The 18,472-nt window shown below is 45.4% G+C and overlaps 1 protein-coding gene across 2 annotated transcripts in view; it reads left to right on the forward strand.

Moving 5' to 3' along the window:
* The first annotated feature begins 3,697 nt into the window (after positions 1-3,697).
* Positions 3,698-18,472, forward strand: part of TECTA (tectorin alpha) — an 88,851-nt gene continuing 74,076 nt past the window's right edge. Inside the window, exons 1-3 of one of the 2 annotated variants that reach the window (XR_014558240.1) lie at positions 3,698-4,081; positions 12,885-13,018; positions 14,826-15,113. Coding sequence is in view for 1 of the 2 variants with exons in the window: in XM_083713921.1 (XP_083570047.1) it covers positions 4,018-4,081; positions 12,885-13,018; positions 14,826-15,113 (486 nt within the window). In the remaining variant the exon portion in view is untranslated. The remainder of the gene's footprint in view (positions 4,082-12,884; positions 13,019-14,825; positions 15,114-18,472) is intronic. The other variant, XM_083713921.1, reaches the window with a different exon arrangement.

Genomic DNA, 18,472 nt, shown 5'->3' on the forward strand with positions numbered 1-18,472 from the left:
TACCTGGTTCCTTGTAGCTTTGACATTTCCCTCCTGGATCTACTGGAAGGTTTAACTTTTCAGAAAGAACAAGAGCGAGAGGCTGCTCCTGACTTACACGGCCCACATTTTTGATCTGCGTTTTTTGATTAGCCAACTTGTCAATAACCATTAGAATGGGAAAGTGGATTTTGTCCTGAATTGGAACTCGTCACTACTCCATAAAGGGGGAGAAAAACTGCTTTGTGTTGATTTTCAATAGAAAGACCAAAAGGACTTTTGGGGGGCATCAGCCATCAACCATAATTAGTAAGGGGGCTTTTGGCATGTGCCCTTGACATCATTTCTTTCCCCCAGGTTTTTTCCAAGTTTTGGGTTTTCTATTTCAGATTTAAATTTTCTTCGCCACAAACCAGGTTGGTGATTTCTTTTCCATGTATATATTTTTTAAATCTTAACTTTCTCTGAGTCTGTCCCTTGCAAGCCTGCTTTTATGACAGCATTTCAGTGATGTCTTGTAAAATAGGCAGAGTTGAACTTCTCTTTGTCTGCCATTTAGAAGCCCAGCAAAAAGTTTGAGGAGCTGAAATTAATTCTGCCCCTGTAACAATCCAGAAATATGTTCAGTATTCCAGGAACTCTGGATTTATTTGATAGAACATGTCACATTTGCTATATCAATGTCAGTTCCTGGTTATATATATAGATAAATGCTGAAATTTCATCTTGATATCTTTATCCTATACCTATCATGCACACATTAAACTTACATAAAATGTTAGTATGTCATTACATATATCTCTCTTTTCCATTGTAAAGTTTTATAATTATATCTCTGTCACTCCTATGTTTTAGGATAATGAATCTGTACGTGTGTGTGTGTGTGTGTGTGTGTGTGTGAGAGAGAGAGAGAGAATGTTAGACACAGGTACATTTACAAGCCTTTAGTTGAAGAATTTAAGCAACTCTGATTAATGATAGCTTTACACTGCAGAAGAAAGGCGACATCTGAATCCAGTAAAAGTTAGTTATGATAACCATGGATGCATGGGAGCCCATCCTCTTCCTCTCCCCTCAAGACTGCGAACCGCCCTGAGACCTGTGAGAATAGGGTGGTAAACAAATTTAAGAAATAATAATAATAATAATAGATTGGGGAAATGGTGGGAAAGCTATTTGTAGCAAAGCCCCATTGAAATCAACTGATTGAAATTCATCATATTGAAGTCCTGCTCCATTGCTTTCAATGGCTCATGATACAGCCTGACCCAATGCTTGTTTCAGAAGTAAGTTCTGCTCATTTACAGCGGGACTTGGAGGTGGCAGGTTGTATCCAACTGAATCCATGCTCAGAGTGGATCCAATGAAAATTCATTGATTTCAGTGGGTCTACTCTAAGGTTACCAGATTTCCCCCCCCCCCAGTGAATCCGGGGTCACTTTTCAACTTCCTACTAAATAGATGGATTTTGTCAGGGAACTTATTTGTAAATCCAGGGACTGTCCCCAGGAACCGGGGACGTATGGTAACCTTAGTCTACTATGAGTATGGATTCAGTTGGCTACAACCCGGTATGTGCAGATGACTGCAGCTGTAGTTGCTACTGTATTTTGCTGGCTTTTGCTCAGGTTTCTGAAGATATATCGAGTCCTATACTAGTCCCATTGTCATCTCCTAGCGTATACGTGTGTATGTAACCATTCTGGGTTCATAGAATCAAAGAATTATAAAGTTGGAAGGAAACATGAGTGTCATCTAGCCCAGCTCCCTGCAATGCAAGAATCTTTTGAGCAGTGTGGGCATGACCCTGAGATTAAGAAAATCTTTAATAAAATAATAATAATTCAAGAGTCTCCATGCTCTACCAGCTGAGTTTATCCGTGGGATCTTTGTACGACTTGTGCTGACATTCAGTGCTCCAGACCGACTTGGGCACAATTGTAGATTTTAATAATAATAATAATAATAATAATCTGTAAACCCCCTTTATGCCACTGCTTTGCCCCATATTCAGAGCCCAACACAGCTCCCTTCAAAGGAGGGTCAGCTCTGTGGGTGTCCTGGGGCTGCTCTCTCTCTCCCCCCCCCCCCATTGAACTAAATACAGGAGGCATTGTGGGTTGTCTCCAGTGATGGACCTACCCAGAGTAGACCCATTGAAGTTAATGGGTACAGCAAACAGGTTCATTCATTTCAGTGGGTTCTACTCTGAGTTGAACTTTGTTGAAGACAGCCATGTGAGTTCTGTATTATTATTTATCTACATGAGTAAGATACCGCTTAATGGCAGTCGTCTCTTAAGTGCTGTACAAGAAACACAATACAGAAAAGGCCATAATCAGTTAAAACTGTAAAAGCAGGCTTCTGTTAAAATGCCTGCTAGAAAAAAAGTATTTACTAAGCATCAGAAGTTCGGCAGAGAGAAGGGGCCTGAATGACCTCAACTGGATGGTAGTACCACAAAATCACCCCTAGCTTGCAATACCAGAGCTCAGGGATGATGGGAGTTGTAGTCCAACAACATCTGGGGACCCACAGGTCGAGAACCACTGATCTAAGCCATGCAGCTGAGTCATGGTGACCATTAGCAGCAGGGCTTTCTTTCCCAGCCAGAACGGGCCAGAACAGCATTCCGGCACCTCTCAGCTGGGTCCCAGAAGTGGGGGGAGAGCTCTGACCAGCCTCAACAAAGCTCCACTGCACCTCCAGCTTGTGAAGAGACCCTTTCAGGAGCCTGTAGAGGAAGTCCCATTCCTCAACTGAGCAAGCCCCCACATTGCTCCAGCTCACATGAGCTGGAGAGGTGGGTTGGGGGCTTGTTAAGATGCTCAGCTGAGGCACAGAAGGCCCCCCACCTTGCCTCAACAAGCCTCTGGCTCATGAGAAGACCCTCCCCACCCCCAACCCAAAGAGATCCTCTTTGGGCTCTGCAGTGGGTCTTCTGAGGGACATTCTGTCCAGCACCTTTTTTGCCTCAAAAAAAGCAGTGACTTTCCTGAAGACCTCAGTGACCGGGCAAGGATAAGTGGGATTAAGCAGTCCTTGAGGTACCTTGAACCCAAGTCATTAAGGGCCTTGCAAATTAATACAAGAGCCTTTCACCTGGTCCAGAGTGGCAGTCCATGCTTCTCTCTTTTGCAACAACAGATTCCTGGGCAGAAATGCAAAAATCTGGCCCTGATTTAATAAAAATGCAAAGGTAATGAAACTCTGAGCACTTTACATTGAGAGCGATTTTGTACCGGATTAATAATGTATAACAAATTCCTCAGGGCACGAAAGGAATTAAAATACCCACGTAGGATTTCTGTATTATTTATGGAGCTTCGTTTTTATCTCGTCTCCGCACACGACCCCCCCCCCCGCCGAACCCTTTGCAAAAGTGATATCTGTGTTAACGCAAAAGATGGGCAGCTGTGTCAATGTTTGTCCTCCCATCCTACCAGTCAAGAAATGTGAAGTGTTCTTTGCCTCACCAGCTGATACAGAAAGGGAAGAAGAAGACGAAGAAGAAGAAGGAAGGATTAGTTAAAGCAGCGTTGAAAGTCTTCCAGTGAGGAGAGCACTCCACGGTAGATAATTGGCTCTCGTTTTGGTATACAATAAGAATCTGTTCAGCCAAAAGCTTTGTAGTGTGGAGATCATTGAGGAATCGTTTGGGGTTATTAGGGGAATGAGTGTTTCCTCTCAGAGCTATTTTCATATTCAGACCTATTAAAGCTGACACTGGTAGCACTTTCTAGCAAACTTGCCCCCTCCGGCATTGTTCCCTGAGTTTGCCCCGACAAAATGAGCCAAACAAACCCTTTGTTCCCCTTTTCAAACAAGAGCGGTGTCGTTAACCGCGACCTAATTAAGAGGTTTTGTGTTTGTGGGCACGGATGGAGTGACTGGTTTCCCAAATTTCAAGCCGTCTGGTCCCGTCAAGCGATGCTGAGGCGATCTTGACATACGCTTTACGGTGGGATTTACATATGGGACCTGGTTCTGGATGGGCGACTGATTTGCTGCACTTTTTCTCCTTCCTCTTCCTCTAGGATGAATTACCCGTCGTTCTTTAGAAGCTGGGTGGCTTTTGCCTTCATAATTATTCGACAGCAAGGTTAGTATTTCGGCTCATCAGCGGCCGGATACTGATACTTCCCCGGTAATTAGCAAACCGCTCCCGTCAAAGATACGCTGCATAAGAACCAGGCATGTATAGCTAATGGCTTTTCAGTTTTGAAAGCAGAGTAAGTACATCTCGCGGGCTGCAGCTGGACTGATTTCCAAGAAAGTGTATCCTTGGGACGCCAAATCTGGTGCCCTGACCTTAGCATCCCACCCCACAGATGTCCACGGCAGCAGGGAGGCAGTTTCCCACCCCACTGGAGAACTGGTGTGAGTTAAAGTACCAGATAAGCAGGGTCACTTGGGTGAGTCTGATTGTCACCAGCCGGAAGGGAAAGTGAGTAATGCCTGTGATTCTGCAACTCACCTGCGTCCCACAGCCGTGTGGAATCACACCATGTGGAAGCAACTGCCACGCTGCCACGGTGGATGCAAAAGGCACCCTATTTTGTGGGACCCACATAGCACCTGCTTTCGCTTCTGTACCAGCAGAGAGAGGCGGTTATCTCCTACCTTATGCAGTCAGCTTACCTGAGCACTCCCATTGTTGCCTCCCATACGCAACTAATTGCACAGGCAGGTCATCTAAGGAAGTCTTTCCCCATGTTCCCCTTTTCCCATTCCCTTAGAGAAATGGGGAAGTGATGATGTGGGGCAGAGTCTTCTTTGTGGTGGCACTGGGTTTATGGGCCTACCACCCCAAGAAGGCTCATCTCTCCCATTCTGGTTTCGTTTTTAGGCTTCAGGTGAATCTAATTCTGTTTCAGAGGGTTTTTTTGAGATTCACAGAAGTGATTTTGTGTTTGATGAAGTGTAGCTTCTGTTAGGTTGGCGGTTTTATTGTTTCAGTATTTGTTTGCTTGTTTCTGTATGGTTTTTTATTTTTTTATTTTTTTGCAAAATGGGAGGGAAATGGTGTTGTAATAAATAGCCTGTCCCTTCCCTTAGATAGGTGAGTGTGTTTAGGGACTGATATCAGAAGCCATTATTCAGACTAGTTTCGGATCCCGGTGGAAAGCTTTGATCTACCCTGTAGAACTTGTTCCCAATAAAGGGAAACGGTTGTAGCGCTTTCCCACAGGTAAACCTTTGGGGATGTTTGAAGAGGCTGCACCTGCAAAGATGCAGCTCATTGCTGATTCTTAAAGCAGCTGTTAAAAGGAAAAGTTGGGCTCAGTTCCACTCTTGGAAAAAAGAAAGAACAACAACCCCTACATTTCACAGCTGTGACCCAAGCTGTAATTGTTCAGCTATTACATAACAGCTGGGAAATGATTTTGCTCGCTCACTGTCTCTCTGGCAAAGGAATGCTTGCCAGAGACATTAACATTGTCCGTATCCATATGCAAAAACATGTTGATTATCTGATTGGCTGTGCTGCCTGCCAGTCTCTCTGTTTTATGGCAACTTATCTTTACATGTTTGCATTTTAAACAGTTTTCTTTTTCTTTTTTTAAAGAGTTCCAGAGACAGAGAATGTCTCATAGCAATATCTTTCAAGCCCTCTGTCACCTGCAAAGATGATTAAGATATTTGTGTTTTGCATTGTGTGCAAGAAATTGGTAGTGTTTTTGAATGGGCAAATATGTCAGTTTCGTTTTTTCTTGGGTTCTCTGCATTTCCACCTCAGCTTGTGGATTTTTCTTTCTCCAGAAAGAGTCCTTGTGTAGATTCATCAGCATGTTAGTGCAAATTTCTCCTAATATACACATTTTTGCAAAGCAATGTTCCCCGATATAATGCATTTTTTCCATGTTGCTTTCAGGAATATGTGCATTTCAGTTCACACTGGACCCTACCCTATGCTTATTCTCCTTTTTAAATTTTGGTACACATTACTGGGTTTCAGAAAATGCATTACAGATTTGGAGAAGTGCAGTTTTCAAAGGATGGCTGTTCATGCAATTTCAGAAAGTGTGAATTGGGTAGATTCACCTTTAAATGCAATTTAATTTCTCCACCCACCCACTCCCATTCCTGTGCATGGTAGCTTAGGGTGGCGTGGCAGCGAGCAAACAGAAGCAGCAAGCAATTTCTGCTAAGGAGCATCTCTGCTGAGGTTAGACAATAGCTTTGGGGTGGTATTTATTTAATTGCTTTTGTGGGGAGCCCAGCATTCCTCCAGGGTTCTCAGCATGTCACATGTGGTTCTTGGTGGCATTTGGAGTTCAAATGCATCAGCAGAAATTGAACTTAAAACCAAATCACTGTTGCAGGAGCACACTTTACGCTTGATATAAGTTCACTGAGACTCTGGGTTTAGGAAGACGAGGAAGCTGCATTTATTGCAGGAAATACATGCTAGGTGGGAAATATCCTAGTTCTAATAAAGTTAAGATGAGAGAATACCATGAGCTGCACCTGCTCTTGCATCTCAGCAACAAATACACAAAAGGCACCTCACAAGTTGAGAAGTGAAGAAGAGGAAAGTAAGAAATGAGGTCAGCAACCATAAGAGTATCGGTCTAGCCTGAAGGAAGGGCAACAAAGGTTAAAGGGCAGTCTAGGAAGTCTGGAGGTGTGTCCCCCCCGACTCTCTCTGCTATTTTGTGTGCAGACACATTAGCCTTCAGTGTGGGCTGAGTTGCATCTCACTGCCAACAGTCCTCCCCTCTTGGTCTATCCCAGGCATAGGCAAACTTGGCCCGCCAGATGTTTTAGGACTACAACGCCCATCATCCCTTGCTAACAGGTGGTCAGGGATGATGGGAGTTGTAGTCCCAAAACATCTGGAGGGCTGAGTTTGCCTATGCCTGGTTTATCCTCATAGCACCCTGTGTGAGCTTTCCGGTTAAGTGGGGGTTCAAACCCTGGTATCCCCAGGTCTGGCCTAACACTCCCTAATCCAGGGATGGGGAACCATTTTTAGCCAGGAAGCCACATTCCATTCTGGGCAGCTTTCTGGGTGTCCTCATCCACAGGCCCAAAGGAGAGCTTGTGAGAGTGGTTTGTTGCAGGGGTAAAAAAATGCCAGAGAGGTCAATTCTAGTGCTTTATTGTAGAAAAGTGAAAACTTACAATGCAGTGCCAGAAACCTTCCTGCCTTTACAGACTCGGGGAAACCTCTGAAACGGAAAACGTTTGTCATAATTGTCCACAAGAGGGGAGCGTGTTAAGCATTACTTATTCAGAAAACATCATATGTCAGTTTGGCCAGAAATTTCTATCGGTCCACCCGACCAATGAAGGCCTAGATGGCAGGCATCCAAGCTCCCCTCCCAAGGCCAATAGCCAAGCATCCCAAGTCAGCAGATAGCATCAAAGCCAGCCAATTAGCATCTCTCAAAGCAAGCGGATGAACATACAGTGGTACCTCGCATCCCGAATAAAACGTAAGACGTGACAGCGTGTTTGCGCTCCCGCGTTTAGCTGCTTCCACGCGTGACGTCATTTTGAGCATCTGCGCATGCACGAGCAGCAAAACCCGGAAGTAACGCGCTCCGTTACTTCCAGGTTGCCGCGGAGCGCAACCCAAAAGCGCTCAACCTGAAGCACATTCAACCCGAGGTATGACTATATTGCAGTGAATGGCATATTCCCAGGGTATTGTGGGCTACCAAGTTGACCTTTACAGGCCTTCCAGGTCATTTTCACCATTTGGTTCTACAGAATGGGGGCCACGTGTCAATGCTGGGTGCACCCAGAAGCAAAGTGGGAGGAGGAGAAATGTAATTCTTGCATTTCCATGGTAGGTTAGTTTTTACATACCCTGCACAACCTCACTTTATCAAGTATCCAAGGAAGCGGTAGGCATGATGAGGGTTCAAGGACACATTCCAGCCAGTCTAAAACACCTAAGGAAGGGCCATTTCTTGGCGAGATTCCCCGGGGCCAGATAGACTCACCTGGAGGTCCTGGGTCTCAGGTCCCCCCCACCCCCTATTCTAATCCTTACACCGCACTGGTAATTGGCCAGATGTTTTTAGGCCCTGTAGAGTCTATCAATTCTTTCTCTCCTGTAGATCCTATCAATTATTTTTTAAGTATATGCAAGCACCTTAATTCCAAGTTGTTAGAAATTCAGCAAGGCACTACCCTATGGGAGTTTACAGTTCCTTCATCCACACTCTGCCTGAACACGAATATGAAAAAAAACTCTCAGTACATTTCCTGCAAGGGCCTTATTTATTTAATGCATGGATATCCCACCTTTCTCCCAAGATGGGATTCAAGGTGACTCACAAAAATTTTAAAGCATCATGATAAAACACAAAGTAATTTTAAAAGTGTAGCTGAAGACCCTAGTTAAAATACAATAAAACGCTTTTAGCACCAGCAATTCAAATACCGATTGCCCCAAATACCAGCTCCCAGTGGTCAATATTGTCTGGCCTGCCAGAACAGGGAGGTCTGAGCCTACCAGAGGAAAGGCAACGAGGAGGGAGCCTGTCCGACCTCTCTTGAGAGGGAATTCCACAATCTGGGGGCAGCCGCAGAAAAGGCTCTCCCTCGTGTCACCACCAGCTGTACCTCTGATGCTGATGGGATTGAGAGACCGTATTCGCCTGAAGAATGTGAGGGGAAGCTCCAGGGGGACCAGGGATTTCCCGCATCACGGCAGAGGGTGGAGCCTGCATCCTGCTGCGCTGGGCCATTTATTTATTTCAACGATCTCAAGTCCTTGTAACCGATCTCCAGAGCCAGGACAGTTGCCCTCTTTCACAAACAGATCCTTCATGCTTGTCGTGGTGCCAAGCCGAAGGGCTTTTGTTGGAAGTTTGGGTGCAACTCAGCTTGCCGAAGAGGGCTTTACATGGGGTTAAGGCAGATAGCGCGGGGCCCTTCCACATTCCCAGACTATCCCTGTACCTTTAACCTATCAGCTTACTTCTCTTATCTCTTTCTTGTTTGGCCTGATATGTCTCAGGTTGCATCCTGTTTACAACTTCCTCCTCCTTCTCCTCACACTTCTCTCTCTCAGACCTCTGGATGAGAGGTCATCTTCATACTATCCTCTGAGAACAAAGGGAGCAAGCATGGCTGCCTTGTTCGTCTCTAGACTAGCTAGTGGGACTAGAACTGGAAACATTTCTGTCCAAGTTCAGCATCTTTCCTGCAATAAACAACTTTATTATTTTCTTCCCTACCAGCATCTCTCGATGTGCAAAAAGGAAAGGCCATTCTCAAACCAGATGCACTAGCCCAATGCATGCTAAAGGCTTCAACAAAGGCTGGTTATCTCTATACAGTGGTACCTCTGGTTACGTACTTAATTCGTTCTGGAGGTCCGTTCTGAACCTGAAACTGTTCTTTACCTGAAGCACCACTTTAGCTAATGGGGCCTCCCACTGCTGCCGTGCCGCTGGAGCACGATTTCTGTTCTCATCCTGAAGCAACGTTCTTAACCCGAGGTAATATTTCTGGGTTAGCGGAGTCTGTAACCTGTAGCGTATGTAACCTGAAGCATATGTAACCCAAGGTACCACTGTAATTTTCTTATTGGAAAAATACCCAAGTAGGCAGCATGTTCAGAGCCCACAGAACACTGAGTATCTGTTGGTGAAGAGAAGGGAAATGGGGAGTTGGAGATGAGGAGAGGGTGTAGGATGAAATGTATTGGAAGAAGGAATGACCGGCTGGACGCTGGAACAGAAACAGCACACTGCAATATTTGTTGCAGCTCCCCTCTAGATGGCAATACAAGGGCCTTGCTCAAGAACTTGTGCAAGATTCGGACTATTTTTCACACAGCATCCAAAAGAGCTTTTTCTGTGGGCAGAAAATGCTTTTTTCTACCAACCAGTGCTGTGGCAGGAATGGGGCCACCATATACAGTCCTGGTGATCCCCTCTTCTCTCTCTCTCTCTCTCTCTCTCTCTCTCTCTCTCTCTCTCTCTCTCTCACACACACACACACACACACACACACTACATACATGCATTCCTAGTACACACCTCAGTGTGTGCAAAGAACTCAAGTGTTTCAGAAACTGTGAGAAGGAGGCCCAAACCCTGAATCTGGGTCAGGACCTGCTGACTCTACCTGCCATTACGGCATTTAGCAAATTAGGAGAAATGCCATTGCATGAAGACCTCGCCGTGGCTGAAAGCAGAGGTGGGAATGCGTAATGTGATTCAGAAACGGGCGAAGGGCCCTGAGGTTGTGGCCAGGGATGGTGGAGAGATTGGATGCAGCACACAAACCCATCAAATCTGCACTTTCCAAAGCAATATGTCCACAGAAACACAGCTAAGCCTTTGACATTCACGCTGCTCTGAATTTTGTGAGGCAGTTCTCCAACTGAACCACGTTTACAAAGATGCATACACTGGGAGGAAGCGTGCATAAAAATGTAAACATTAGCGAAAATAATATACAGAAATGTGTGGTGGCAGGGAAGATTGCTTGCAAAATAAGTCAAAAGTGCATATCAAAATGTGATTATTAGGAAAAATTCGTACTAAAACCAATGAATTTTCAAGAGGTATTTTTAAAAAAGAAAGAAAATCAGTAAATAGCTGCAAAATGTGGAGAACTGAATTTAAGGCTGGAAAAATGAGAAAGTGAGTGAACTGAAATCCAGGAAAGCAGACAGAAGGCAGATCCTTCCATCCCTAGTTTTGGCCTTTAGGTGTTCTGATTGAATTGTTAAGACAAGTGTTGCTGAAGGGCCCAAGAGCAGGAGGACAGCCAAGGGGACTCTCCTTTTCTCAAAATCCAGAAAGACACAGTGGGAAGGTGCCAGTGCTGAATGACTCAATAGGCTATTCTGGGCTAATAATAATAATATTGATTTATTTATACCCCACCCATTTGGATGGGTTTCCCCAGCCACTCTGGGCGGCTCCCAACAAGAACACCAATAACAACAATAAAAATGCAGCAACATTTTTACTCCTTCCATTCTGTGTAGGTTAGAACAATCCAGCAGGTGCGTGACAAAAATATTATACACCAGATACTGTCCAAAATCATTCCGCTCCTTTTAAAAAGTTCATATTTCATTGGCCAGTTCTTCAGTTTCTGCAGATGTATCTCCATTAATCTCCATTTAAGCACATGCTTAAAGCGCTTTCAATGAAAGAGTACACACACACAAAATGAGATTTTTTTATATTCAAAAAATGTGATTTTTTAAAAAAAATTTAAAGTATTGAGCAGTCATCATGGGGGAAATCAGAACTTTGTTAGTTTTTTTACACTCCACACTTTCTCCCTGTGTTCCATTCTCTTTTCAATTACTTATCCCCACTTAAACCAGGGGACATCCTACTAACGTAGATGGAAATAATGCAAGGACATCAGGTCCTGTCATGTGCTACAATTAATCTATGCTTCATTGTTATTTTAATTTTTTTATTTTATACTGTTAACTATTGTTCTTACTTTGAATTGCACCTGGGGGATCCATCACCTTCTCAGTGCTTAGGGCCTCTAAAGGTCTCCATGCGGCCCTGGTAGGCGCCCATATGAAACTTAACATAGGACTGCAGCAAAGAGTCTTAAACAGAGGGTGAATTGTTTTGCCTTTGGAGGCTCGGCTGAGCATTCATTGACTATAACGAGGGCAGCAAAGTTCTTTTCTAGCCGAGACGGCATTATCCCCTCATGTAAAAACATCAGGGAAAGAAACCTCAGCCAAGCAGATACAATTCAGTTGATGTTGTGTGAGCAGGGGTTTCTGCCCATCATGGGAATGTTTCAGGATAGAGCTGTTGCCATTTCGCCTTTGCCAGTAAGGCCATTTTAGCAAGTGGTTTCTCTGGGAACATCTGCAAACTTGTATCCGTGTTCAGGCTTGGGCCTTATACAGTGGTACCTCGGGTTACAGACGCTTCAGGTTACAGACACTTCAGGTTACAGACTCCGCTAACCCAGAAATAGTACCTCGGGTTAAGAACTTTGCTTCAAGATGAGAACAGAAATCGCATGACAGCAGCGGGAGACCCCATTAGCTAAAGTGGTACCTCAGGTTAAGAACAGTTTCAGGTTAAGAACGGACCTCCGGAACGAATTAAGTTCTTAACCCGAGGTACCACTGTATGAGCAACTGGAGGTTTGGCACTCAGCTCAGCTTAAATCAATGTGAAAAATAACTTGGCAGATCAGACAAACTTTAGGGGTTATATCCAATCTTGTCCTGCCTACTCAGAGTAGACCCACTGAAATCAATTGTCATGACTGACATTAAGGACATATCTCATACCCTCCAACATTTCTCTGATGAAAATAGGGACGTCCAATTTAATAACAACAACAACAACAATTTTATCCATCTGACTGGAATGCCCCAGCCATTCTGGGCAGCTTCCAATATATATAAAAACATAATAAAGCATTAAACATTAAAAAACTTCCCTATACAGGGCTGCCTTCAGGTGTCTTCTAAAGGATGTATAGTTACTTATCTCCTTGGCTCAGGGGTCGCATAACTCCATACCCTCCAACATTTCTCTGACGAAAATAGGGACGTCCTATGGAAAAGCAGGACATTCTGGAACCAAATCAGAAACTGGGACGGCTTCTGTAAATGCAGGACTCTCCCTGGAAAATAGGGACATTGGGGTGGGGAGTATCTGAATTTGCATGTGTCTGCTCTAAGGTCCACAGGTGTCACTTTTGCTGGTCCTTATATCTTGCCTGAGTATAGTGAATGCATCATTCTAAATTACCAGCTATGACTCACCGCAGATGGAGGTGCATCTTAGTGGACGGGTACTCATTTTGCTTGTTTGTTTTAAATATTAAAGGGGCTTTCAGGGCGAGGGAGATGAGATGGTTCTGACTGTGTGCCAATGGTGACCGCAACGCAATGGTGCTGGCATTGAATAATAGAACATATGTCCCAATTACAGCTCAGGCCATGGCAATTTTGTATCCGTTCTGGCCCAACGACACCAAAACGCCCAAAGTGGATGACGGCAGCTCCCCGGAGATCAAGCTGTCCTTCCCATTCATCTTCTTCGGAGTCCCATATCGAACCATTTTTGTAAGTACAGGGCTGGGGCTGCGGAAGCTGCCGGACCCTATTATTCATTTTCCCCGCCATTAATGTCTGCATTTTAAACACAGCTTCCCTCCAGCATTTCAGGGCAGAGGAAGATTTATGGGATCCCTCCTGACAAGTTCTTAGATTTCATGAACTGATAGGTTTTATGATTAAGAAAGTCAGAGGTATATTTAATGGGCTAATGTTCGTGGGGCAGGGATATAAAAGGCAATAAATTGCCTTTTGCAAGTGATTAAACACCAGAGAGACGCGAGGGCCTTGACACGTCGGACATTATTCCTGTTGCATGACACGCAACAAGCGTATGGAGGGAGCAGCTGCAGGAAAATGAAGATTATTTATTTCGTTCCAGCTTCGGGGATTTTTTTTAATTTTTATTTTTTGCATCTTTATTTGTTTTGTTTGTTTAGCAGATGAGCTGTTTGGCTGACATGATCTCTCATGGTGGTGCTTGAAAAGACTAAAAAAAATTACCTCTTTAGTGCAGGATCAAGGGGTGGGCAAATACATGGGCAAAATGTGCAGGAAGAGACCTCTGCTGTCTTATGCTGAGTCAGACCAATGGCCCACCCAACCCAGGACTCAGAACTCTCCGAGGTCTCAGACAGAGGACCTTTTCCACCTTCTGGTTCCTTCTGGCTCGCCATCTCTTTAGTTTTCTAGAGAAAACATCTAACCTTTAGTTAGATGTAGTGTAATCCCAAGGAGGCTCCAACAGTGAAGCAGAATTGTGCGGTGAAGCTCTTGATGGATGTTACCACTTGAGAAAGTGATGTGGGCAGAGGTGGATGTCTGCTTCAGGGCCATCTTACCCATAGGTGCTAGGGGTGTCGGGCACCGGGCTCTCAGGAGCTCCAGGCCGTGAGTCCAGGGCTGAGATTTGGAGTCCAGGGATTGGGAAGAGCCGACAGCCACCACAACTTTTCCGCTACAGGCGAGCGAGGTGCTGAGGCAGCCGACCAACTCCACCCTCCTGCTCGCCTGGGATTGATGGGCCGTTGAGAGGCCTGCCCAGTGCGCACTGCTCACACAAGGCACCCGGCTTTGCTCAGCTGCCACTGCCACCACCTTGGGCTTGACTGTTGTGCTGGGCTCTGCTTGCCAACCTTCTACCCCAGGCATCCAGCCTTGCTCTGTTGCCGCTGCCGCTGCCTCAGGCTTCTCTGATGATGCTGAGGTGGCCGGCCAGGCTAGCTCTGCCATGCTCACCTCGCTGGCCTGCCCTAAACAAAAGTCATAAACTTTGGGGTCCCCCCCTAAAAAAAGGTTGGGGGGTGGAGCCGGGCGGATCTTTGCATCCTGGTGCCGCATATGCTTAAGACGGCCCTGGTCTGGTTGTTTCCCCATGGGAAACAAGCATCTAATGGAGCAGAAGACTGCAAAGAGATGTGCAGGATAGGGCTGACTACGCACCATACATTGGAAGTATACAACTTCCCCAGAAGATAATTCCCACAAATCTCTTTAGACCAGTCTGCTTTGGTGAGTATTCTGCGAAAAGGTGGTCATGATGAGAATGCAGAGTATGGAAATTTCCAGGGGGGTGGGGTGACCTCTAGTTTCATTTCTCTGTGGGTTTTTGAACCTCAGTTCTATCCCAGCCTCAGGGTGAGATGAAGGCCACAGGGGAGCCTAGAAATATAGCCCTATTTACAACCCATAATTGCATAGCCCAGCCTCTGCCACCGGCTCAACCTACGCAAGCATAATTTTAAGCTGACATTTCTGCCTCTCGCTGCCAAGCCTTCCACTGGCTTAAATCAAACCATTCCGCTTTCCCTCGCAGGTCAACAACAATGGCGTCGTTTCCTTTAATGTGCTGGTCAGCCAGTTCACGCCAGAGTCTTTCCCCCTGGCTGACGGGAGGGCTTTTATCGCTCCTTTCTGGGCAGACGTCCACAACGGCATCCGAGGGGAAGTCTATTACCGGGAGAGCACGGATCCTGATCTCCTCAAGAAGGTCTCCAAAGATATCCGGAAGTATTTCAAGAACCTGCCATCATTCAACGCTGTGTTCATTTTTGTTGCTACTTGGGAAGAGGTCACCTTCTACGGAGGCAGCAGCACAACCCCGGTAAGGGTGGAACACTGACGGGATGTGATGTGCTAAAACCAAGTTTAGAATTATTTCACAGTGGAGGAACTTAGGAATCTGCTTCATGCTGTGTCATGCTGAGTCATCTCACTCTGTACTGTCTACATTAACTGGGAGGGTTTCTCCGGGGTTTCAGGCAGGAGTCTATCCCTGCCCCCCAGAGATGCCAAGGATTAAACCTGGCGCCTTCTGTATGCCAGAGAGAGGCTCTACCACTATTTTGTCCAAGTGCATGTTCTAAGTAGGAGCCAACACTAAACTCCCAAAAGGAAGCCACTTCTGTATAGCAATAAGTACAAAATCTGCACATACCTGGTTATGTTTGCTGATCTTACCTATGGGGAGCAGGAGTTTGTTGCATGATTGTTCAGTAGGAATCGTGTGGGGGATGTAGAGGGGGCCGTGACCCCAGGCTCACATATTTAAGAGGACACAATCAAGTGCCTCCATGACAGGCACAGATCCCTGGCAGCTGAGATGCAGCGACAGGCAGGTTGGTCTAGCAGGCAGGTGGATGGAGGCAGCAGGCTATGAGCCTCTTGGAGGTGGGTTCCATTCACCCTGTGTGGTCTCTGTTTGTGCCCCCCTGGCACACGCTCCTACCCCAGCTGCACTGGACTGGGCAGTCCAGGGGGGGGCACAACACTTGTCCCGCCCCAGGCGCTGGCAACCCATGCTACGCCACTGGTAGGAATTCACGTTGTCCTCTCTGGACTTGCACACGACATGCTTAGAAAACTTGTATGTGAGAGCATTGGAAGTGATGGAACCATACATGGGTTTCATGTGCTAAACTGTAAGGCAGTAATTGAATGCAAAGCTGATAGTAAAGCTATAAGAGCACCCAGTTTGTGGCAAGAATTCTGCAGCAGAGGCAAGCCCCTTCTAGGCCAGAGACAGGGAACCTGTGGTTCTCCAGAGATGGTTGGACTCCAACTCACATCAGCCCCCGTTAACATGGCCAGTGATCTGGGACAATGAGAATCGGTCCAGCAACATCTGCAGAACCACTAGTTCTCCCACTTCTGTTTCAGTGTTTGGCATGTGGTGATTAATCTCATGACAATGTGCTGGGCCCCAGAGGCGTTACAAAGTCCAAAGTGGATCCATTTTGGATCTGCCTTGCATCCCAAACATCTGAAATGCATTGATGGTGTGTGCTTAAAACCCATGGATTAAAAATATGTCTGTAAGCAGAATTCAGTGGCAATTCCATTTGAAGTCAATTTTGAAAGGTCGCCAAGTGTTTGAAATGTTGATATCTTCCCTTGATTTCTTCCCGGGACAGTGTTGTGTCCACAAGTTACTGGATGAGGCTCAGTGACACCAAGTTGGAGCATGAGTTTACCACGTCTGCTTGCTGTTTCTAGAGTTCTTTAGACTATTTAATTCTGTGCTTTTCCTTCTCCACTAAACCAGTTTCCAGATGCTCTGCTTAAGTTACCGCAGAAGTCTGGAGCCCAGCTTCTTAGCTTTGCTCATTTCCACCCCATTAGCATTTTCACTTAGTGTATCCCTGCTTTTAACAACTTGATAGTGGGTCTCTCTATTGAAGAGAGGCTTCATCTAAATTGTAGGCTCCAGGGTGGGAAAAGGGTAGGTGCTGTTGTCAGGGGCATTACCTGAATGAAAATGCTGTTTGACCTGGTAAGCCCAGCCAGTCTCTCGAGTCGCCAACTGGTCCCTAGTGGATATTTAATGGAACCAAGAGAGATCTTCCAGATACAGTATATAAATGAAGGTGTATATATCCATAGATATACATGTGTGTGTGTGTAGCACCTTCAGTGTCCCCTCTGCCACAATAAATTAATCTTTGGCTGCCATCCATCATCTTAAAGCCTGCCTTTTGGGAGAGGAAAATAGCCCCCCTCCCCATAAAAAAATGTTTTGGCCCAAGCGACTGATCTGATTTCCAGAACTTTATGGCTTTTAAATGTAAGTAAGCACAGATGGAATTTCTCCTCTGTGATGTTAATCGGAGCAGGCGGGGAAGGAGGGCCATTTCAGAAATGAAGGTTGCTTGCTTGTGTGTCCCAAAGAATCTAACCGCCGCACAAAAATCCCAACAGGGTTCTTAAAAGCATAGAAGGGAAAAAATGAAAGAGAGCCATTTGCAACGCTATCACAACAAAAATCAAGCTCCAGTCAAACAGGGGATTGATCGCAGTTGGCTGCAATGCTCATTCATTGATTGCAGCTAATGCTGATATTATCAGGGGAGGGGGCACTGTTCCCCAGTCGCTAGTGCAGAGACCAGAACTACCCACGCATCTTACAGATGTTGAATATCTAATAAAAGTGGCATCATTGAATGGTGTGTTTATGGGTTGTATCCACTTAGCTTCAACTCAGAGTAGACCCACTGACATTAATAGATGTAAATTAGTCACATCTATTAATGTCAATGGGTCTACTCTGAGTATAACTAGGATTTGATTTGATTTTCTTTCCACTTTGTGTTTGCTTTTGGTTGGTGTATTTATTTATTTTTGTATTTGACTATTTTAAAGATTCAAATGATGCAGAGGGCATAGTTGATTGTCAATGTGTGTGTGTGTGTGTGTGTGTGTGTGTGTGTGTGAGAGAGAGAGAGAGAGAGAGAGAGAGAGAGAGAGAGATATTTGGTTCAGTACTCAAACCCTGATAAAAGTGTCATGGGTGCCAGCACAAAATGACTGCCATGGGCAACAAAAATGGGGGAAATGCACTCTGTAACAGTGAGTTCCATCACAAAAAAACACAAGTGAAAAGAATCTTGTTCTGCTGCCCTTGTTGTACAGTGGTACCTCAGGTTACAAACGCTTTGGGTTACAAACTCCACAAACCCGGAAGTAGGTGTCCCAGGCTGCAAACACAATTCCTCTTCCGGGGCCATGGAGGCCTGTGTAGGGAATGTGTGCCTCGGGTTAAGAACGCTTCGGGTTAAGAACGGACTTCCAGAATGAATTAAGTTCGTAACCCAAGGTACCACTGTATCTTATGATGACCAGCATAATAGCCGCTCATTTAGAGATCATATGAATGATTATATCATTTCAGTCTGCTGAATCATTAGCCCATCTTGGTCCAGTATTGGACCATCAACCTATCTAGCCCAGAGGCAGCTGACCTATGTCCCTCTTGATGATGTTGGACTTCAACTCCCATCATCTTTGCTTAGTGTCATGCTGACTGGGGATGATGGGAGTCCAACATTATTTGGAGGGCCACAGATTAGCCATACCTGATCTAGTTCATTTTTGTGCCTTGATAAGGTAATGGGCTGGATGAGGGCCAATAACTTGAAACTGAATCCACACCAGACAGAGGGTAGTTACTTTGAGTGGGCTGCTTAC

The sequence above is a fragment of the Podarcis gaigeae genome, assembly GCF_964106915.1.
Source record: "Podarcis gaigeae genome assembly, chromosome: 15".
In the NCBI taxonomy this organism is placed as follows: domain Eukaryota; kingdom Metazoa; phylum Chordata; class Lepidosauria; order Squamata; family Lacertidae; genus Podarcis; species Podarcis gaigeae.